Below are 24,555 nucleotides of genomic sequence, written 5' to 3'. Positions count from 1 at the left end.
AGAATAGAGATGGTTACGAACAGATATTCATTGCATAGGTTTGCACGGAAATTCTAAGCAAACGAACATTTTTTTTTGTTCTTTCTTAGCTGTTCTTCCACAGACACCTCAAATATCTATTGACCAGTCAGTTTTGCCTGGCTTACCACCCGCAAGTTTAGGTCCTGGTAAAGGTTTCTATGTTTCTTCAATTTATTCTTTTGCAAAAACAACAATTTTGTTTCTGCTAACGAACAAGGAAATAAATAATAATATTACAATAGCCTCAAATAATCATTCTGCAACAGAAAAACCTATTGTAATCACAACTACCAGTAATAAGAGAGAAGATAACACTAAGTCAGGTCTAAACCACGCTTCTTTGAAAGCTAAACTTTTTTATCCCAGCGAAAAATATTATTATACTGAGTACGACATAAAGAATCAATATTTTGTATCAAGCACCCAGTCTTCTGAACTTTTTGGAAATAGGAAAAATATGAAAAACAACACAGAAGTTCAACACAGAAGTATAGTGTAATACAACGTTATATGATACACACTAGTACAGCTTCCAACAGTGTTGCTTCGTATTTCTTTTGGATGTGCTCTATATGACAACTATGCATCTTGACAATAGCTTTGAAGCGAAGTTTCAATTGCGAAAGGCTCAGTGGTAAAGCTATCATTACTCGAAAACTTAACATGTAATTTTCTTACTAAGAAAAAAACTCTAATACTTTACATGGAGAATAAAATCCCTACATTACTGGCTTCACCACTTTGTCTATCGAAAGCTTGGTGTTTGGATAGAATCTCGGCTTTCATAATTATGCCATTTCTTTAGTTAACTTCAGAATACTACTTTTATGACTATTTTACAATAGTGTAACATTTTACGATTGGAAATTCTGGTTCTATTTGTTTTGCCAGAGAGGAAGCTAGTAATGTACAGATTTTATTATCCATGTAAAGTCGAGACAGCTTAGTCTGCTATGTGATCATTAGCTGATAAAGTGATATTCTACTTCCATCCCTATCTTGTTTGGTTCCTTTTTCAAGTTCAGTAGCCAGCCCTACGTAGCTTTTTTATTTAGCGTTAATGTTTTTTCCTAATACTTGTTTGTTTACTTTCTTATAAGATGGCGTAAGTGGGTTACTAGGCTATAGAGTGTATTCTAAAGCTTTATAAATTTTACATATAAATAATAGTAAAATAGGTAGTCAAAGGTTGTGAAGATTGTTTTGCTCTATCAAATGATGATAAAATTATAGTTACTATTAGAACTAGGTAGGCGCTAGGCCGTTGAAGAAAGATGATGATGAACGAAAATAAGAAATCTCGGTTTTGGCTATTCGCCGGTTTTCGACCTTGGGACGTTCTGGATAGCTGAAAAGCGGCATATGCACGGGAGATAGAGCGAATATTGCAGGTAGCTCTTCATATCTAGTTTCTGATGACCTGTAGAGAAGAAAATACAGATGACTTTTGTATTGCTCTAATAGGGGCTTTCGTGTCATCCCTACATAGAGTGTTAGCGCCCTTTCAGATTAAAACTACGCTTTGTTATTAAAGTTTTTTCAGGAGCTATGGATAATTTACAAGTTAGATAATTACTAGAAATATCTAGTAATAAATTCCAGTTTGCGTTAAAAAAGTTAAGAATAAATGTTTACACGTAAATATTCTGTAATGTATTGTTGATTTTACACTAATTGTCGTTATGATCACAGGATATATATTAGTTGATATGTTGCCTTTTAAAGTACAACTCCATATGATTTGTTTGGAATTTGAATTTTATCTTAACTAAATCTTTCAATTTATCTACAATTAAATGGAATTATTTCAGTCATATTCCAAGCATCGCTGTGCCTACAGAATGTATGTGGTAAGTGAAATCTGTTACTTTGACGTTTTCTTTTGTTAGAATAAGTTAATTGTAATGCACTTATGACCCATAGTTGTGCGTGTTTTTATTTGTATATGGCTTATTCTAATCTTTTACTGTTGCACATCTTATTTAGCGCCAGCGTTCTTATATTTTGCATTACTGTATCTTTGTAGCGATCCATTCTTTTATTTAATGTCAATGTTCCTAAATTTTGTGCTATTATATTTTTGTAGTGGTCCGCACACCCCTTTATTCAGTGTAAATTTTGATTTATTTAAAGTATTTTGGTCAATGTAATGTAGTAATTTTCCACCTTTTTTTGTTGTCAGTTTCAGTACAGTTAATGTACTATATTGAGATAATGTACATTTTTTACATACTGAAACAAGAAAGTTGATTTTGAAGTTCTATTGTTTGAGTTATGTATATTAGAGCATTGTCTTTTCATACAAGTTTATAATAAAACTATTGACATTATAGAATTAGATTTTTTGGAAATGTCAGATGTTCGTTATTTGTCAATTAAAGGCTTTTACATATACCTCTTATTAGTATAAATATATACTGTGTTGTTGTTGATGAGCTTAGGATTCTTCTACAATAGGTATCTGTGACTTGTTGGCGATAAATTTAACAATAAATGAACAATCAACACTCACTCCACTTGTTTCCAAAATAATATATGTATTCGGAACTAGTTTAACGTATGTACAACAAATTATTTACACCATAGAGATCATAGGGATATCATGAACATTATATGGTTCTCTTCTTCTTGTCAAAATTCCACTTAGGCCTATTCAATTACTTTAGAATTTCAGTTGACAAGAGGAACTACCTTTCCCTATTTCTATCGCACTAGTATTCTGTGTATAGTTCACTTACAAGTGTGGCGCGAGTTACCACAGTCGTATACTGCTCTTCCAGTAATCGTTTGGTCTTCTTTATTCAAAATATCATCTGTTCCTTTTATCAAAGTGCACTCAGGTTGGCTTCATTACTTTAGAACCACGCTTTGACGGAATAAATTCTTCTTCTTATCTCCCTTTCTACTGTTAGTCTTACTCTAGCATATTAAACGTTAGATCTATGTTAATCGTTAGACCTATCACTTCTACGGCAGTTAACTTCACGCCGAACTTTTCCTTGGCTGTGACTTGACTCTCTTCTGCTATTGTCTGTCTGCTGTTTTCGCTCGTCTCACACTATTTATATGTTTATCACTGAATCATCTGCTCGCCTTCTAGAAATCTATATTCTCGAGTCAATGTACTGCACACAACATTCGATAGTCTCAACATCAACGAATTATAAACACAACTTCCAACAATCGTCTACTTTTAACTCTCTTATTATAAGATAAGCATAAACACTCATTAAATATTAACTCACAAAATAAATAATTTAATACTACATACACCAAACAATCTTTATATCATGACAATAAAGTGCACTGTTTTTGTTACTCATCACATCACCTTTATTTCCATGCTTCATAAATTTAAATTTTCAGTTTAAAATAATATTTCATTTTAATTTTCAACATATATTTTTTATTCTATTAAAATTTCTACTAACAAATCCAATTAGACTTTTTATATATAAGTTAAAAAATGCGATACATTAAGGTAGGTATCAAGAAATGATTAATACTTTGTTATTTTAGTGCACCCATGTTTTTCTAATTTCGGTAATTGATTTTTAACTTAATTTTAATGTTAAAATTAATTTTTTATTAGTAAAATCCAATCTCACATCTAGTTTCGAAATTATAGAGTCATGAAGATGATTACTAATTCATTTCACATTACACAGTATTCTTCCCATGACCTGTTTTAAATGTTTCATTATTTCACTTTTCAAAAGTATTATCAATTTCCACCATTTATTTTTGTCAGTATGTTAGGAATGCTGTAGATGTAAAGTCTGAAAATAAATCAAAACATGAAGAGTTGAAATCAGAAGAAGAGTCGCCTGAAGAGCAAGCAACACAGGATAGTTTCAGATCAGATGAAGAGTAGTATGAAGATAAAGCAAAGCACATAGGGTTGAAATCAAAAGAAGAATCGTCTGAAGAAAAAGAAGAATAAGAGAGGTTCGAATCAGATGAAGAACCATTTGAAGATAAAGCAAAGAACAGGGGTTTGGGATCAAAAGAAATATCGTCAGAAGAAAAAATAAAACACGATAGATTCGAAACTAATGAAGAACCATTTAAAGATGAAGCAAAAAACAGGGGGGTGAAATCAAAAGAAAAATCATCCGAAGAAAACGAAGAACACGAGAGGTTCGGATCAGATGAAGAGTCGTATAAAAATAAAGCAAACCACAAGGGGTTGAAATCAAAAGAAGAGTCATCTGAAGATAAAGAAGAATACGAGGGGTTCAGATCAGGTAAAGAGTCATCTGAAGATAAAGAAGAACACGAGGGGTTTAGATCAGATAAAGAACCATTCAAAGATAAAACCAACCACAAGCGTTTGAAATCAAAAGAAGAATCGTTTGAAGTAAAAGAAAATAACGAGAGGTTAAAATCAGATAAAGAGTCGTATAAAAATAAAGTAAAGCACCTTGGGTTCAAATCAAAAGAAGAATCGTCCGAAGAAAAAGCAAAACACGAAGGTTTCAAATCCGATGAAGAGTTGTCTGAAGATAAAGAAAACCACGAAGGTTTCAAATCAGATGAAGAGTTGTCTGAAGCTAAAGCAAATTATGAGGGGTTTAAATTAGACGAGGAGTCGTCTGAAAATAAAGTAAAGAACGAGGGGTTGAAATCAGGGAAGATTAATCTCAAGATAAAGCACGAGGGGCTGAAAGCAGGCGAAGAGCTAAGGAACTAACCCAACAATGGCCTTTAAACAAATTGAAGCGTGTTCTCATTGTTTTGATGTGAATACATTTAAATTTGTTTACTGCACTTTTTGTGGTTTGTGGTGTTAACTTTTCTCCATGAAAATAATTTATAAGAGATTGAAATTAGTTTTGTCTTGTCAGTACTTCAACTTTTAGTTTTTAATTGGACCAATATTTTCTAAATATATCATGATAGGAAACACATAAAGTTAAAAGATTTCAATATTTCTTCAAATCAACAACATCATAAAATCACATTGTAACAAGTAAATGAGCAACACAAAAGTTCAATTTCATGACTCTGAAGGTATTATTAATTTCTTTACTTTTGAGATAGATTTGCATTTTAATCTGCTTATACAGTTACTCATCACTTTCACTCTTACCACATTCAAATTCAACATAATTTCTATTTGATTACAAGAGCCTTTAAAAGATATAATTAGCCAAGGAAAGCTGATATAAGAATTGTAGTACATTAAAAACAAAAATCTATAAGAAACAATTTTTTATTCAAATGATGAATTAAAATAACACATGATCGTAGAGAAGAAACTTATCACCCCTTATTTCTAGCTTATTGCTTGAGTAGTAATTCTAGTTTGTTACTTTCTCTAAATCATAATAAGATAAATGGATTGTTTCACAGAAACAAAACCGCGACTCATTTTCGTAATTCAAGGATTTTAATTTTTTTAAATTTAATATAACACAATCTAAAAGTAAAGCTATACAGTATCTACCACCAGAAAACTTCTAACACTAACTATAGTACGTGTTCAAGTCATACCATGGAACAGTGAACTACATTACGTTAAAAAATATCATCATGTTGAACATTAAGTACCAGGAACGCCTTTGTTAACATGGAATTATTTCAACGTTTGTTTTAATACAATTTAAAATATTTACATATTTAAAGAATTAGAATATACATTTAGTAAACGTGAATATGTCTTTTTCTTTTTAGTAAGTGTTATCTAGAATTTCATGTTATTCCTCCTATTAATTCTTTATAAGATAGTAAAATAAATCCAGGTTTTGTTACTTTCATAGCACAACGTATCTAAACGTTATTTTTTGTGTAATAATGTGCTTTCATATTTAATTGTTAATTCACATAACTTATAAGTGATAGAATAGGTGTTTGTGTGATAAAATAACTTGACCCGAGGAAAACTTAAAATACTTTGCTTTATTTTCGTTTAGCCTGAATGCTGAATATCCTACTGAATAAAACGACCCTTAATTTATTCAAATTCAATGGTTAAAGTGGAGCTGTATGAGCCGGAATGCGTACTGGTGACAGAAAAAAAAAAATCACAACCAACAACAACAACGAAATAGCGGCATGACATATTGGCGAAAAACAAATAGGTATGCTGCTGCAAAACATCTTACCCATAAACACTTGGTTCGGCACGAAAACAAATGATTGCTTTTGGTGTCTCTGCAACTATGGCGTGATTAATGTACTTGATTTTACTGCACTGACGCCTTTAATTAAACAAAAATACAGTACTAATTAGAGTGATAGTTACTTTGCTAATTACGGTTGAGTTATACTATAATTTACTCAGCGTTAAACATTCACTTTTATACACAAGTGAAACATATATTTTCTGTTCATAATGAGAAAATGTTTAGTGATTGTGTATAATGATAAACATATTTTCTGTTCATAATGAGAAAATGTTTAGTGATTGTGTATAATGATAAACATATTTTAAAATATGTTTATCATTATACACAATCACTAAACATTTTCTCATTATAAACAGAAAATATGTTTATCATTATACACAATCACTAAACATTTTCTCATTATGAACAGAAAATATGTTTATCATTGTACACAATCACTAAACATTTTCTCATTATAAACAGCTGTTTATAATGAGAAAATGTTTTGTGTATTATGATAAACATATTTTCTGTTTATAATGAGAAAATGTTTTGTGTATAATGATAAACATATTTTCTGTTTATAATGAGAAAATGTTTTGTGTATAATGATAAACATATTTTCTGTTTATAATGAGAAAATGTTTAGTAATTGTGTATAACGATAAACATATATTCATGCTTTGAAAAAGAGAAGTTGAAGAGAGTCACACAGTCTTCAAGTAGGGTGAGTTTATTCATAAAAGACTGTCAAATAACCTGCTTGATGCTTGATATATAAACATTATATTTTCATGGAGATTAAAATAGTAGTGATAACTGCTGGAAGAAAAATTTAACTGCTTATATTAAGATGTAGAAATACTGTGAAAAATTAGAGACGATTGAAGGGCTGAGCAGTATCTACAACCGTACAAGTTACTTTGTCACCAACATAGAATAAACTTTGCCTTCCTTGCCTACAAGAAAGTTCTGGAAGGTGTAGGGTTCATGAACTTTTTTCCAGAGTCCTACTCGACAGAGTTCCTCAACTCCTTCGTTAAACTTGTCTTCCCTGAACCTCTCCGAGTAGCAACTGAAGTCGCGCATACTCCAACAGATATAACCCCCTGTAGGAGCAGGATATCCGAGGTTAGAACAAAAACAATTTGCGAAATTGTGAGAGAATCTAAAGTGTTTACGTTTGTAGATAGAAGGGTAGATTACTATAATAATTAATCTTAACACACTTCTTTATTTTTCAGTTTATAACAATATTTGATTATTTAGTGATGACCATACACCAGGAACAAGAAAGGTTTGTATTGTTAAAGGTAATCTTAATACCAGATTGTTCACTTGATAATAAATGTTCCTTGTTACTAGGATCACGTTTAATATATTTAAATATTAGCGCTTTCATCACTAATTAGACTGCTCCTTCTTTATTTTTTAGGCAGGTTAATACGCTACTAATATTCTTGGGATTTATTTTACCATCAGATTCACCATCTTCTGTCCTATAGTCTTCTGGTTATTAACAAACGGTTAATACAGTACGAAATAATTATGTCAACTAGACAACAAGAGTTTTAATTACGCCTATATGAACATGTATCTATACAATATTAATGTCTGTTGACAGCTGCATGTCCATGTAACTACTTTGTAGGGTGTAGATGGATCTTCATCAAAATTAGCACGGAGATTCATAAGTCCATGCGTGGGTACATACAAATTTTCAGTTTTGCATTTTGCAGTATTTTACCACTACTTCACTCCCTGTTGATGGACCTTCATCAAATTTGGCATGATGGTTTGTTGGGTCCATGCGGAGATACGTGCAAACTTGCGGTTTCACATTTTGTGTTTCGCAGTTTTTATGGGCGTTTTTGCGATTTTTACAATTACTTTAAGGTAAGCAACTTTTCATGTCCTAAGATAACCTTTCATTAATCATGAACCTCATTACTTCCGTCCAGGGGACGAGTACTCCAGCTAGTATTTAACATTTCTTAACTATATGTCTAGTTTAAACTTGCTTATAAAATATAGTGAAGCGGTACTAGCAATTTTGTTTGCAGCAAAGATTATAATAAGTTTCTCCATTCATATCTCGTATATGTTCAGACTTCATGTCTTCTATCAACTAGTCCTATCACATATTATTATTCTTTGATCACTGATTATCAACCTACCTGTAAAAAGAACTGACCTAGATTTTGATATTCGATTCATAAACTTGCTACTTTTAAAAACTTTGTGTTTAAGTAAACATTATGAAAAACCAGACACTATCAAATATCAAGCTGTTTTTACAAGATCACTGTATGACGTGAAGACAGTAATTTACTCGCATTAGTTTTATTTGTATAAATATTTAGATCGGAGTTCTAAATGCGCAGAGGACATAAAAACTTATGCTCCTTATGTAGGTTTTACACACTCACACACACAGGCACGGATGCACACGTGCGCGAGTCTTTATACTCTTTCGATCTTAGACTCGAATTTAGAGGCTATTCAGCTTTCCTGCTAAATTAGAATTCAAGTTTTATTCATCTTTATGAATGTGTGTGTGTGGGAACTGTAATACAGAAACTTATTACCTAACAAGAATTCCTACAATGACCTGTTGGGAACTGTTATTTTGAACAATACTAGCTCTCAACATCCTAGGTCGATGGTAGAGGTTATCACACAACGAAGCTTATTCCTTTGGTTGCTGATCATCTGGTGGCCTACCTAATCAGACCCATCACACTCTTAACTTACCACGTGGGTTACTATTCAAACACTTTAAGTTTATGATGCTTTATTACAACTATCGTCAACTAAAATACTATTTTGATTAGTAGATTGAGGTTTATGTGAATTTTATCGAGCGTCATTTGACCTATAATTTTTTATTCTACTCTTTTATTTGCTGGATCTGCATGATATTGAATAAGTATTAACAGATCCACTACCGGTGATTTACTATGTGTCACAGTGTACTGGATATAGGTAATTAGTTATAATTCTTTATCATGAAATAAAAGGGACAAGATTCAATAACTTACCGGGTTTGACAATTCGAATTAGTTCTGGTAAACAGTCAGTATAAAGATGCCCTGGAGAGAAAGCTCCACTTAACACTACAGCATCATACTCATCTGTATGTAAACACAAAAGGCTCCACTTAACACTACACCATCATACTCATCTGTATGTAAACACAAAAGGCTCTACTTAACACTACACCATCATACTCATCTGTATGTAAATATAAAAGGCTCCACTTAACACTACACCACCATACTCATCTGTATGTAAACACAAACGGCTCCACTTAACACTACACCATCATACTCATCTGTATGTAAATATAAAAGGCTCCACTTAACACTACACCATCATACTCATCTGTATGTAAATATAAAAGGCTCCACTTAACACTACACCATCATACTCATCTGTATGTAAATATAAAAGGCTCCACTTAACACTACACCACCATACTAATATTTATGTAAGTACAAAACATTCTTAACCAAACGCAATAGTTTACTTCTTCTTGGGTATCAAAAATAGATAATATATAGTAATTCAGTCATAATTCTATATTAAGCTATTCCACAGGTATCGAAACCATGATTCTAGCGTTGTAAGTCCGCAGACATACCACTGTGCCACTGGGAGGCAAACTATTTTGTATAATTAAAAAAACAAAAATAATATGAATTATTCACTACAATGCACATACAAACACCAATATATATATAAATATCAAAATAACACATATATGTATGCTTACATACACACACACAGTTAAAAATAAATCACAATGAATAGATCTACATCTTCAGCCGTATGTTCTCATAGAGCTTCTGACCGTAAACTGAATGGCATGTCGTATAACCAAATATTACACAAAACAAAGTGACTAATTTTATAGATGTTCTCTATCACACGTCCCATGCTACTAAATGAGCTTATAAGGACACTGAAATTTCAGTGAAGAATAACATGACTATTATTGTTGCAGCATAATTTAATCCAAAAAAATATGGCAATCCGTAAGAGGCAGTACTGAATTAGAAGTTAATGAGCATTAGTGACTGAGTAACAATGTATAACTATTGACCAAACACTAGCATCCATCGACTAAAGTTCAACAAACAAATACAAAAAGCATTCTACATATGTTTACGTTTCAAAACAATATAACACCTTTTAAATTTGTCACAATAGAATAATCTAAATATATATTGATATGCTACTAAAAAAAACTTTGTACTAAATATCTAAATGAAAACCAAACTACTTACTGAAAATAATAATAAAACCATAAGCTGAGACGGCTGTTTGTCTTAGGCACTTAGCTGCACAATGGGCTATCGTGTTCCCACCAAAGCGATCGAACACCGATTTGTAGCATCTTATAAGCCCCCAGACTTACCGCTGAACCACTGAAGGGCATTCCGTAGTAACATAAAAACTAAATCTTTTCTGGAAGTAATTGTAACGCAGATAAAGACGTAAAGTAAGATGGAAATAAATACTTGGATATATAAATACACATGCAATGTAGTATCGCCTTTATGAAAACTTTAATTTATACAATTTGTTTGTATATGAAATTTTCCTCACCAGAGGCAAATTAGTGTTTTGGGGTGGCAGGGCAAGGAACAAGAAACTCTGGTAATTGTTTCTTGGAAGTGTTGTATATACCTTTGAAAAGTCCAGAACCCGCTGTATCCAAATATGCAATCCATATCATGGTAGCATATTTAAGTCGGGAGTTATAAGCAATCAAAGAGACAGAGGGTTTAGGAGTGATCGATGACTTTACCAGCAACGGGCATACACACACATATTGATTATCTATTTTTCTGATTCTGAAATAAAATTATACGACCTTGCTTATTTCATTACGTATTTTAGGTTGGAGGACCTTGTTCTTGATCTTCTTTTCTGGCAGAAGGTTACTACTACTATCACTACTGCCCTTGTCAACACCAAATCTGTTTTAGAGTCCCGCCACAACATTTTTGGGATAGATAGATGGATTTTTCTCAACAAGGGCTGTTAAAAAGTCCATTGTGATCGCACCCACAGCGGCTGTTGCAAGTTGAAGATCTGGGAACCTTGAACACGCAGATAATCAAAGGAATAATGATGATTAATTGATGATGACGTGTCGAACAGTAGCACAGTTGCAGTCACGGTCAGCAAGGCTTGGAGCTATCTTCTGAAGATCTGTTGGGTTCTGGTGTGAAAAACAAATGAGTGAAAGAGAAATCCTATGTTAAACGTATGCTTTAGTAAATATTACAATTGCATAAAAAATCGAAATATGGCGTCCAACGTTTTTGAACAGCATGGCACTTGGCAACAAGACTAAGATATGAAAAATAGCTGGCCTTATGTAAAGATATGTGATATAAATCCAATGAGTGAAAATAACCGTTTTTGTTACAGAATAAATTGTGTATCTATATAAATATAATAGTACTTTCTATTGTATGTCCATGTCACTACTTCGCAGAGTGTGGATGGATCTTCACCAAAATTAATATGGAGGTTTATTGGGTCCATGGGGAGATACATACAAATTTTCAGTTTTGCATTTTGCGTTTTGCGGTTTGTATGGGCGTTTTTTGCCTTTTTTATTAATACTTCGCCCCCTGTTGATGGATCTTCACCAAATTTTGTATGGAGGTTCATTGTGTCCATAGGAAAGATACATACAAATTTTCAGTTTTGTATATTGTGGTTTTTATGGGCGTTTTTGCGTTTTTAACAAATACATATAAGGGAAGCAACTTTTAATTAATCATGAATTTACATAACTTCCGTCCAGAGGACGGGTACTCCAGCTGGTATATAGTAAAGTCAAATACATATCTATGAAGCTTCATATTTTACTTACTGTCGTCAAGTGGAGCTTTTCTGTCATCCCCAATAAGAGCTGTGATATATCTTCTGTAAACATTCTTCTTTTGGGCAATTTCCAACAGAGCTTGAGAGCCATCTAGACCGTCAACGTTGGTGAACCCTTTCTTTCGAAGCTGTTGTAGAGATAGAGGATAAATAAGATATAGAGTTAAGCTAAATCTATCTACAAACACTCTCGGTTATAGTGTTTAATAATAGAATTCTATATAATAAGTGCCCCCAGTGGCACAGTGGCATGTATGCGCATTTACAACGCTATAAACCGGGTTTCGATACCAGTGGTGGGCAGAGCACAGCTAGCCCTTTGTGTAGCTTTGTGCTTAACAACAAACAAACTATATAATAAGTGAATATTAACACCACCAAATGTATTATTTTATAACACAGATATCACACGTTATGATACTGATATTCCAGCAATTCTATTTGTTTCTTTAATAATTTAGTGAGGTGATGTTATCAATTTGGTCTTGCGCTACAGAAAAAATGGTCTTTTTCTAGAAATTGAATCTTGTTAGCGAAAATCATATTTTTTTATACAAATAAAAGTATTTACAAAGTTATAACTTATCCACATTTCTATAAGTAGATTGCCAAATAATTAAAGTAAAATAAAAAGAAACTTATATACTATAAATGTTTATTAACTTTTTCTTTAACAGCTTTCTAATAAAGAATGTGCCCAAAGTTTAAAACTTGTAGTCAAACAAAACTTTAAAGCTGCATTGTTGTTACTTTGTTTCTTATTCAACATTAATCTTATTGCAGAATAACAGTAGAACATGGCCCATCAATTTAGAAAACTGCCCAACGGTTTACCTACATTTTAGCCTTGTAATTCATAAACGTGCCGCTGACCCACTAGAGGACCTAATGTTAGGAATAAACCCCGTTTATAATTAGAAGATTAGGTGATAATTAGGTGAGAACCGGAAATATCTGTCCTTTCTATGTTTGTGTTAGACATCGTGTTTCAAGACACGTGGGTATTTTAGTATTTACCTCGAGAGACTACAGTATTACCTTAATTTTCAGGTTAAATATAAGTTCAAGTAAAAAAAAAACATGTTTCACGTCTGGAGTTTTCGAAAAAAGAAAGGAGGGGGTACTTTTTTTTATTATTATTAAATGACCTCTTTGAAAGGCCCCCCAGTAGCACAGCGGTATGTCTGCGGACTTAAAACGCTAGAAACCGGGTTTCGATACCCGTGGTGGCAGAGCACAGGTAGCCCATTCTGTAGCTTTGGGCTTAACTTCAAACAAACTCTTTGAAAGAAAGTTTACACCTTTTTTCATGATTGTTGTATTTTTCAAAGGGTCCATGTCAAACAGAAGTCTTTTTTGTTTCATTTTTTCATCAAAACGAAACAGAATTTATGATAAATAAAGAAAAGGGGCAAAATCAATCAATTGTATTCATCTGATTTTTATTCGGAACTCTTCTTTGTTTCTTTGTATGATCGAAAAACATAATTCAAAATAAGGTAAAAGAAATCGCCCAAAAAGTGAGGGGTGGCGGCTGCAAAAAAAGAAAACGGTACGCTAAATATGTATTTCTTTACTTGGTCTAATAGTGGTCGTTTTTGTATTATTTTTTTATGTTTATTAATGTAGGTTTGAAATAATATTGCTTATTTATATTTTGTCGAATTTTCTCTCTAGAAAAAAACCCTAGTTGCGCAGCGGTAAGCCTGCGGACTTATAACGCTAGAACCAGTTTTCGATATCCGTGGTGGGCACAACACAGATACCCCATTGTGTAGCTTTGTGTGAAGATACACAAGGCCTATTGCGCTAACTGTCACTAATTTTTAACTGATAGACTAAAAGGGAGGGAGCTAGCCAACAGTACCTACCGCCTACTCTTTGGTTACTATAATGCAATAGTGGGATTTCGCCATCACTTTTATAACTCACCCATATCTCAAAACGCAAAGCGCGATTTTGCGTCAAAATGACGCAAGCCATTAACTTTCAGATTCTTAGTCTGGCAAGCTAACCGCTAGGTCACGCTCGGTCCATATAATATAACATTAATTACAAAAGATATATATATAGCAAGATTAACCCGTTTTAAACCATTTTATATTTAGGCTTTTTCATAGTTTCATTTGATTGCCGTTGGTGGGTTCATTGTTTCGTTTACGCGAACATTGATTATTCTATTGTGGCGTAGCCTAACAGTAACAGCATAACTTGTATCAGGTGTGGTTATAAGGCCTAAATGTCCTTTAAGCAAAACGTAATGCATTTTAAGAATGTTAAGAGCAGCTAATATCAATAAGTTTATTTTCTTATTAGTTGTCCCCTGGTGGGATAGAGGTAATTTTACTGAGTTACAACGCTCAAATCTGGGGTTCATTTCCCAGCGGTGGACACAATAAATAGCCCAATGTGGCCTTGCTCTAAAATAACTTATATATTTAAAATTCCTATTTTAGAAATATTTTTAAATAATTACTATTATTAATTTCAAACGATTTTATCTTTCAAACAATACTTTTTAACAATATCACGTTCTATATGTAGTGTAAACAATAATCATCTGTTCTTGAATTCGTAAAGTTGCACATTTGTCACTTTTACGAATGTTTTTCGATTCTTAACTGTATACAAGATTGTACTGCTGTTAAGCCTGTTGAAGGATGTCTGGCCACAGTTAAGATTCAAATAAAACCCTGTGCACGCAAGTTCACATAATTTTGTTTTGTAATGTAGTTTGTACGTTTCGCGAAATATTGAATTTGAGATATGTTCGTTTGACTAATGTTTAGTTCTTGAGATTAGTTTTGAGACTAATTGTTGGGCTCTCGTGTTTAGGTTTAATGACTCATTTTACGATTATTTGTTTGGTTTCACTGAAGTTGGTAACATGATTATCCTCGTTTGGGAGTAGTATCATGTGGAAGTTTTGATGCAGAGTTAAACGCGTTTTCAAATTAAGACGACTTGATAATGGGTGAGTTCTTTGCCTGAAAGAGATTAAGGAAATCAGGTTTGTATTATTTATTGTAAGGTAGTTGGAAAGTTTTCAAAACGTAACAGCATTGAGAGAGCTACAAATCCTTTTAAGTATTCTAGGGTAATATCTAAAGCTTTTTGAGTGTTAAATACTATGTTTAAGTTATGCGCTTTTACAAATATGCAGCGTTACTATTTTGCTAATTAGAGTATCTACGTGTTTTTTTCTGTTAAAATATTTTTCTCTAATATTATGGTGAGGTCTTGATAATCTGCGATGAATTCTAACCGTATTACGTGGTCAAAAATCTCATTTTATTGTCGTCTCGGTGATTAAGTGTTTGAACAAATAGTCTACACCAAATAAAGTATTCTTTATCATTATTTGGGTATCTGCGAGAGGGATCAGATAAAAACCAACTATTCAAAAACTTAGAAACAAATAATTATTAACTAACGAAGATTTTAACCTTGATGTTATAAGTTAATTTATGGTGTTGAACACCGAAGGCTGGCGAAGGGTTGAAAAGCAATAGGCCTAATGTTTGTGATAGTAGTTTCTCTAGACTGCAGATTTGTTTGCCCGCCAAAGCAGAAATGAGATCAAGTGTATATTTTCAAACTCAATATAAACTAGAACATTGTCATTTATTTTGCACCTACACGTGACTCCTTTGGCAACAGGTGCCTACTAGTTCTCTGGGTGGTCAAACAACAGGCTGAAGTTGTTTTGACTTTAAACATTCAGTTTGAATAGTCAAAAACAATACCCCGTTTGCTTCTGTGGATCATTCAAACACTCTACCATAATATTGTGTCAGTTTAAATATAATTTACTGGAGAAGTAACTTTGAATATGTTTCAAATCTTTAGTGAAAATTACAAGAACTGAATAGAAATATAAATGCAGGAGTTAAATTAGCCCTTTCGCGTCTTTGGCGTACTAAACTACTTTTTAGTAGCTAAATATATAGATGGAGCTACGGTGGCAACTTAATCTCTTTACTACAAATGTTAACGGTAAGGTGACTTTCAGACTTACATATTAAAACTTCTAGATCTTGATCAATATCAAAATACGAATTGAAAGACTGTAAGGGTATAATTAACTGTTCAACAGTTATGGGTTGTTCCTTCTACCTTGACAAATATCACACTTTTTTCGAAGTCTCCCGAATTGGATCTCACGTTTAGTGAGACCTTTCTCTCGCCAATTTAAAACTGGAACAAAAATATGATTTTTTATCCACAGCTTCCGCTACATGCTCCCATTTCGTGATTCCTATCGATCCCATTAATATTTTGAGGCCCATTTACGGCATAATTACACTTAGATTGCAGGCGCATTCTCGAGTTCTTTTTTTCATTGGAGGATAATAAATGCAGTGATTAGTTATTAAATTTGTTATTAGCCCTTTATTCTCATAAATTCCTTATTCAACTATATATAATAACATTTACCATGTTTCATAAACATGAATGTAATTACCATTTTTTATAAACACATTTGTGGGACAAGTTGTAAATGTCTAAAAAAGAAATATAAAAAAATGTTTTTTGGAAGCCTATATCACGTTCCAAAACGCACCACTTAGCAAGAAAAAGGAAGATCCCTCGAACACCCTCTCTCTTCAGGCCGTTCTGGCATCAGCTACGCGTGGTGCTTCACCTCCTTCCAAGACAAAAGTCCAGCCGCTCAGTTTTCCCGAAATTTAGTATCTCTGTATGTATTCCCTCGAGTAAGTTTTGAATGGAATTATATAATAGTAAAGTTTTTCAAATGGACTTAAAAGAGAGTTTAATAATATGCATTACCCACTTGTTGCCAAAGAGCAGATATATCTCATTACATACGCTCAGTGCAAATGTAAGGTTAAAAATATCAATAAACGTTATTGGAAACATCATGTGGCATTTCTGATACGTGGGCATTTTGTAGTGATACCAAACCTAATATTAGAATTATATTAATCATAAAAATTAACGACAAAGAAACTACACTAACAATTTTTTTTTTATTGAAAAGCGTCTGTGGGTTTCACACAAACACACACAAAATTATGAAAAATATCTAGTTATAGAAATTAAAAGCACTCGCGAAATAAAAGAAAAACAAGATTAAACAGACCCACATTCGCGGGCGAATGTATCATGTCTCCGCCACGCAATCCCAACATTGCCAATTTTGACACCAAAAAAATCGAAAGCTGTCTATATCACTGCTTATGACTTGCAAAAAGATATCTTTGTACCAAATCCCATATCAATTGGTTAAAATATGGCCGAGTAATTTACCCAAAACTCCAAAATTATGCTCTTTTGTGAGCTCTGACCCCACTAAAATGACTCCAAGTGGGCGAATCTAACTTTTTTTGTCGTCAATATGTTGAGCGCATGAAAATTGATATGAGTGTATCAATTTTCATCTTGGTTGCTGTAAATATGACCGCACAGGAGCCCAAAATATTCATTTTTGTGTTGTTTGACCTTTGACCCTATAAAATCCTTAAAAAGGCCTAAATCAAAAAGACATCTGGGCGTATTTGACCGAGAAATGAAGGAACGGCAGTCGACTGAAAATATTGTTTGTTTGTTTTGGAAGTCCGCGCAAAGCTACACGAGGGCTATCTGCGCTAGCCGTCCCTAATTTAGCAGTGAAAAACTAAAAGGGAGGCAGCTAGTCATCACCCACCCACCCCCACCGCTAACTCTTTTACCAACGAATAGTTGGATTGAGCATCAAATCATAACATCCCCACGGTTGAAAGTGCGAGCATGTTTGGTGGGACGGGATTCGAAGCCGCGACCTGCAGATTGCGAGTCGAGTGCCCTAACCACCTGGCCATGTTTGGAAGAAGAAGAAATAATAGAAAAATAGCATGTCTTTGTGGAAACATAAGAAAAGGTTAATAACTTCATTCCGGCGTGTTCACGTAATAAACTGATGCGATTGCTTGGTTTTGTCATTTTGGGGGGATAAAAGTTTTTTAATTTTTGGTGTATATTTACTTTGTTTATTTTCGAACCATTGTATGTGGTAAAAATTGATAAAATTAAAACTTATTTTGGTAGTTGTAAAAAAAAGTATTACTTGGTTGGACTTCAGCCAAAAACACAAGATTGACGAATACCTTTATCACGTACAGCCAGGAGTCCCACTCTTAGTTTGATTATACTACCATGGAGAGTGCACGTATTGCTACCATAGACACGAAAGAACCTACAAGTCTATAACCATGTCTGAAATTGCACAGTCAAGTGCACGTGGCTTAATAAACACACACACACACACATGTATATGTATATAAAAGGGAAATTAATTAGTTTTTTTCTAGTCTGAATCAACTTTATCAAAATAAAATAACTTACTTCTTCTCCCACTAAACCAGTGCCTGCAGCGACATCTAGAATTCTGGCCGTTTTTGGTAAGCGCAATTTCTCAAGAGCTTCTGCCGTTATTTGTGGTCCTTTATACTGAGCATCGCTAGTATCCTATGAAGAAAAATGGGCATGCTGATTAATAGATTGACTGTTGAACTTATTTGACTATAACTACTACAATTTACATTTTAAACCAACTGTTATATATATTGGATCATATTGATATTTCATATATAATACAGTACTCATTCTTTCAACAGCGTTTACATATTGATCAGTATAAAATATGTCCAATTTCAGTTCTTGAAGATAACTTTAAAAAAAGGGAATCTAAAAACGATATTAAGGTAACAAAAACTAAGCGAATCAGTAAAATTTTGTCCAAAAATATACGTAGAAAAGCTCATTCCGGAAATTCGCGCATTATACAGAAGTGTTATCTGCGCCAGCCGTTTTTAATATTGAACTGAAAGAGTAACGGGAAGGCAGCTAGTCAACAGCACTCACCGCCAACTCTTGAGCTACTCTAATCGAATAGTGGGATTTGACTGTCACCTTAGTTTATAACACAAAGTCCTCACTAGGAGAGCCTATTAAACAGTAAGTACTAATTTGGTTCAGCGAACGTTTCATTCCATAGGTTGTTTTATCAGCGATCTTACCCCTTAGCTAAAGAAAGACGTTTTGGTACACTTCAGTTTCTATTTATCTCACCAGAGGGTTCCATGATTGTCTCTAACATCTGTGTGAGGTAAGTTTGAGTATTCGATTTGAAGAACGAATGTTTTTAGTTTATCAAAAACTCGGGGAGCTGCAAGGAAGAACATTACTCAACGGTAGTGTTAGAGGAAAACCAAGATTGAAGCTATTTTTGGTTTTCTTTAATGTTTTACAAAGATTTATATATATATACAAAAGATGGCTCTTAAACGTTAATGGGCTAAATATAACAATACGAAGTGACTTAGAAAACTAGTATTTAACATTTTAGAAACACATATTAAAAGGAATTAATTTATAATTAATGACAACGAAGTGAAGAAAATATGACTCATAATTTGACTGAGATATCTATGATTTATAGAAACAAGGACATAATAACAGATAGCTCCTGTTAAAATGTAATCTAATTAAAAACATCTTAGGTGTGAAAAAAAAAAAAGGTGCGACCAAAAAAGGATTGAGCGTAAGACTTAAAGGATTGAGATTAAAATTGGCGGCCAATCTGGTTGCTACACTTATAACATTGATAAGAATTTTACAGCAAACATTCATTAGTTAGTTAGGCAGCGTATTTTGTCCTACCCACCATCATGCTCTAAGTTGAACAAGAAACGCCACCTAGCTAACTAATGAATGAATATTTTCTGTAAAGTTCTTATTGAAAATATGTGATAGTTTGGATTACTACAGACCGAGCTACAGAAAGTGGAAAACTGCTGCTAAACTATCACTCCTGTTAATAACACACAGTGTCCTGCAGGTTGTTTTGGCCGCACGGCACAGTACCGTGTATCTTGATATACAAGGAAACAAGTCTCTAAGAAATAGACTGTATTAAACTACGCGTGTGATTTTGTATTTATATTCATGGCAAATCTAAAATCTGCCGCGATCCATAATTGTGATCACTGACTGGAGGTAGTATATACTATCCACGCTAATGGATTGACTTTCAAGCTTATAACGTACCACAGTTTAAAGTGCAGGAATACTTTGTGGAATCGAACATAGATGGAACAGTTCCGATATCCAACCCGCGCCACTATAACTTGTCATAATAAAAATAATACTCGAAGATAAAGACTGTAAAATGTCTGTACTGATCTATATTGTAATAAGGGAAACAATACTCTTAGAAAGAGACCGTATTACTATGTTGTGGTAAAGAAAACAAGATTCCAATAAGGAAAACAAAACTCTAGGAAAGAGATCAATTAAGCTATATTGTGGTAATAAAAACAAAACTCTTAAGAAAGATACCGTATTACTATGTTGTGGTAAAGAAAACAAGATTCCAATAAGGAAAACAAAACTCGAGGAAAGAGATCAATTAAGCTACATTGTGGTAATAAAAACAAAACTCTTAAGAAAGATACCATATTACTATGTTGTGGTAAAGAAAACAAGATTATGATAAGGAAAACAAAACTCAAGGAAAGAGATAAACTAAGCTATATTGTGGTAATAAAAATAAAACTCTGAGAAAGATACCGTACTAAAATATATTGTGGTAAAGAAAACAAGATTCTGATAAGGAAAACAAAACTCAAGGAAAGAGATAAACTAAGCTATATTGTGGTAATAAAAATAAAACTCTGAGAAAGATACCGTACTAAAATATATTGTGGTAAGGAACACAAGGCTCTAAGAAAGCGCCCGTATACTATGTTGTGGTAAAGAAAACGAGGCTAAGAAAGAAAAAGTATTAAAGAATGTTTTGATAATGAAGACAATACTTGGGGTGGTCTAATGTGCTTAATGTTTAACTTGTTTCAAAAAAGACGATAAACAATTTAGTCTCTTGTTTGGCAGAATTACCTTGTCATAGTCTGATGCCCAGTTCTTATAATAATCCATAGTTTCTTCACACGGTCTCTCCTGTATGGAAGCGTTCTTTATTACTTCATTCAGAGGATCTTTAGCGACTTCATTAATCTGAACCTGAGGCAACTCCTTGAACTGAGTCTGGGGCATCTTTACGGTTTGTCAAGGATTACGGAGTAAAAACCTATTAAATAACAGCCAACAAATACCAGTTTACTAACAGTTAGTAAAGACCTGTTTTGTCATAACTGAGAATTTCAATAGTTATCTGTTTACTAATTGTTAATGACTGCATGTTTCGTCTACAACTAACAGTAACAACCAGTGCCGATCCGGTCAGAACAATTTAGAATTTATTACTTTAGTAATAAACAATAAAGAACGCCGAGAACGTGCTATTACGCACATCAGAGTATTTTGTTAAATCTACTGAACATCAAATGTTACTTGATCACAACAAATTACATTCGAGGGGAAGTTTCTTGTTAATGTTACACGAGGTTGGATATAAACAAAACTCTTACCGTTGTCCGTCTCGAAGAACGATGATTTCTTTGGCAAAAGAATGTTTTAATTGACCAAGACTATATTTATATATAGCGAGACAGATTAGATAAATCATGACACACAAGACATATAAAAACACCACTTCGCAACAAGACAATCTAGTGGGGAGATTCCGTTCCAGAGAGTCCCCCCATATCCACTCGGAGGGTTAAAGTATCATTCCCCAGACCTAATGGGAAGGAAAATTCCCAAAGCTACTGTATGCGTTGGGGAAACTCCACGTGACCCTCACACCCTGGACACGTGATTTATATAAGTAACAAGTTTGTTTTTTTGGCTAAAGTAAAAAAATTAACTACTTTAAGTAAGACAGAAAAAAGTGTTTAGATTAATTTATCAATGATGGAATAATACCAAGGTCTTTTCTAAACAACAAAAAATATGGTGTTATCAAAGGAAAGAAATCATGTGAATCCTGGTTTGTTTTTACTAATTCATTTCTTAAGTTTCTATATGATCGCCAACCGACTTGTTAAAGAATGATTAGACGTTAGATTATTATATTTTTGTTCTTATGCAGACAATAGTTATAGATTAAACTTACTATGGTTTAACATACATTATTTGTAAGTTGTCCGTGAATACAAGATGTTTTAGTTACTGCATGCTTATGAAATATCAAATTTCATACCGATATTTGAAATACAAATTGTTTAGTAATATCATAAAACGAATATAAACTCAAATATAACGCTAATTTATCGAATAAGTATAGACTTATGTATTAATAGTTTCGTTTTGAGTTTAATTACTGATTAATTATGTTATGTTACAAGTTACAGCTTTTACAGTAACATATGTTTTTAGAACAGGTACGACGTTTCGATCACTGGTGCGATCATTCTCAAGTACACAAGTTTTAACTCTAAAGAACGATTTAGTATATAAATCAAAATTCAACTGTCGAACAATGTATTTAAGTTCTAGAACTGATATTGGTTAGTTATGCATGTACATATCAATCCGCATGAATTGACAGATTATTTCTTTACGGCTAAACAGAAAAAAAAACAACTCAAAGTGAATAAATATAAAACTATGAAAGAAGTTATGCAAAATATTTGCATAAGATTAAGGAAATGTGTGGGGAAATAACGACCAAAGATATATAGAGATGTGTCTGGGTATTTGTTAATTGTGTGGGACGTAACTTGAAGATCAGGTTAAAAGAATAACAAAAAACATCATCTTCCCAAAACCAGTTTTTCTGTACAGAATGTCACAGTACTGAAACAAGAACATGACATTAATAGAAGAAAAATCAGAAAAACCTTATTAATAAAATCAAACAATCCCACAATTAACAAACATCCAGACACATCCCTATATATCTTTGGTCGTTATTTCCCCTCACATTTCCCTAATTTTATGTAAATATGTTGCATAACATCTTTCATAGTGTTTATATTTATTCATATTTGGTTGTTGCTTTTCTGTTTAGCTATAAATAGATAATCTGTCAATTCACACGGATTCTAGAATTTAATTACATTGTTAGAATGTTGCTTTAAATACTAAAACTTTCTTTACCGTTATAACTTGTGAACTTGAGAATGATCGCACCAGTGTTCGAAACGTCGTACCTGTTCTAAAAACATATGTTACTTACCGTAAAAGCTGTACTTGTGATATAACAAACTTATGTATTGTAGTGAGGTGTCTTGAGACCTATGGAAACTGGAAATCAAGTAAAAACGCTGGGTTAACTTAGTGAAACGTCGTGTTCATTATGCAATTTTCTGATCTTTAGTAAAAATATAAACGTAGTTTTTTTTCTGCAAAGATGCGGGAATCAGCCATTCTACCAAGCAGATCGAAACAAAACATCTTACGCTACTAGGTGCTTTTAAAATGTTCAATATTTTTGAACCATCAGATTTACCGACTTGTTTTTATACCATTCAGCAACGGTGAGGTCTACATACTGTATCATGTATTTGTCTAATTCAACACACATTGTAAAGAAGTGACCAAAAAATAGGGTAAAATCATCCATTTTCTATGTAAAATACACAAAGCACCCCAGTAGTAATTATTAGAATTAATTGCAATATTGATGGAATTTATTTTTTTAGCCACGGAACAGCGGCTCATAGAACACCTAGCTCTGAGTTTTTGGTTTTTGTATTTTATCAAGTACAAACGTTTAGCTCATAGCGCTGTCATCTCTTAACCGATATGAGATCTAATTACAGTTTTGGACTCAGGGTGTCAGACCCTTTGGATTGATGTATTTGACCACGCCTAAGGTACCATAGATTAACTGACTCTAATCCTGCCTAAAAGAATGTCAAGTGCCGCGGCTATTGAGGATTCCTTCTTGTTTTCTTGTGTTTCTGTGACTCAACCTTTCTTAACTAACTGTTTTTTTTTTATGTAGACTACCAATTGCAACTATCAAAACTGTATTTGTTCCTTCTTGAGGTACTTCTAGTTGTTGTATTCTGGGATTCGGAATATAGTTTACACAAGTATTGGATCACCACGGGAATGAGAAGTTTGACGATTTGATTAGTGAAAGGAGGCATCATTGATCTGTTGTCGGTGGAGTGAAAGAGACTAGACTAATCTATACTAAAAAACAAGCACATTTGATTCTCATTAACGAATACAGAGAAAATAAAATAAAAACCGTTGGCGACCAAAAAACAGTGGATAGAAAACCAGTACAGGTCAGTCTTAACTTTCTGAAAGCTGCCACAAATCTTTCTATGCTAGCACAAAAGTACTCTCACAAGTCACATTCTCGTTACAGCTAACCAATCACAAGTGTTGAGTACGATAAAATTATCCAATCAAACAGTAGATAATTTTTTTTTTATTCGACCCAAGTCATAGATAGTATAGCAACAAGAGATGAATTAGTACACCCGGATTTATCAGATCTGTGCAGAATCACAGCTCTATCTTCGCATGAGCGTAAGTTACGTTATATTTTATCTCTTTTATCTTAGGCTTATCGTCAAGCCGACTTTAATCCAGTTATAATACAAAACTGATCTTTACAATGCGGTGCATGGGAAATACAGTCCTTCTATTCAACTAAGTA

General features: G+C 33.2%; 1 protein-coding gene across 1 annotated transcript; it reads right to left on the bottom strand.

Annotated features, from left to right (window-relative positions):
* Positions 1-6,913: 6,913 nt before the first annotated feature.
* Positions 6,914-21,089, bottom strand: LOC106459247 (methyltransferase-like protein 27). Its single transcript, XM_022385694.1, has 5 exons — positions 20,934-21,089; positions 18,381-18,503; positions 12,025-12,163; positions 9,173-9,265; positions 6,914-7,240 (listed from the first exon to the last, which is right to left on the bottom strand). Exons 1-5 carry the CDS (start codon positions 21,087-21,089, stop codon positions 7,050-7,052), a joined length of 702 nt encoding a protein of 233 aa, XP_022241402.1. The 3' UTR covers positions 6,914-7,049.
* Between the last annotated feature and the right edge of the window lie 3,466 nt (positions 21,090-24,555).

The sequence above is a fragment of the Limulus polyphemus genome, unplaced genomic scaffold, assembly GCF_000517525.1.
Source record: "Limulus polyphemus unplaced genomic scaffold, Limulus_polyphemus-2.1.2 Scaffold581, whole genome shotgun sequence".
Taxonomy (NCBI): domain Eukaryota; kingdom Metazoa; phylum Arthropoda; class Merostomata; order Xiphosura; family Limulidae; genus Limulus; species Limulus polyphemus.
Note: the sequence above shows the minus strand (reverse complement) of the source record. Positions and strands in the feature narration are given on the sequence as shown.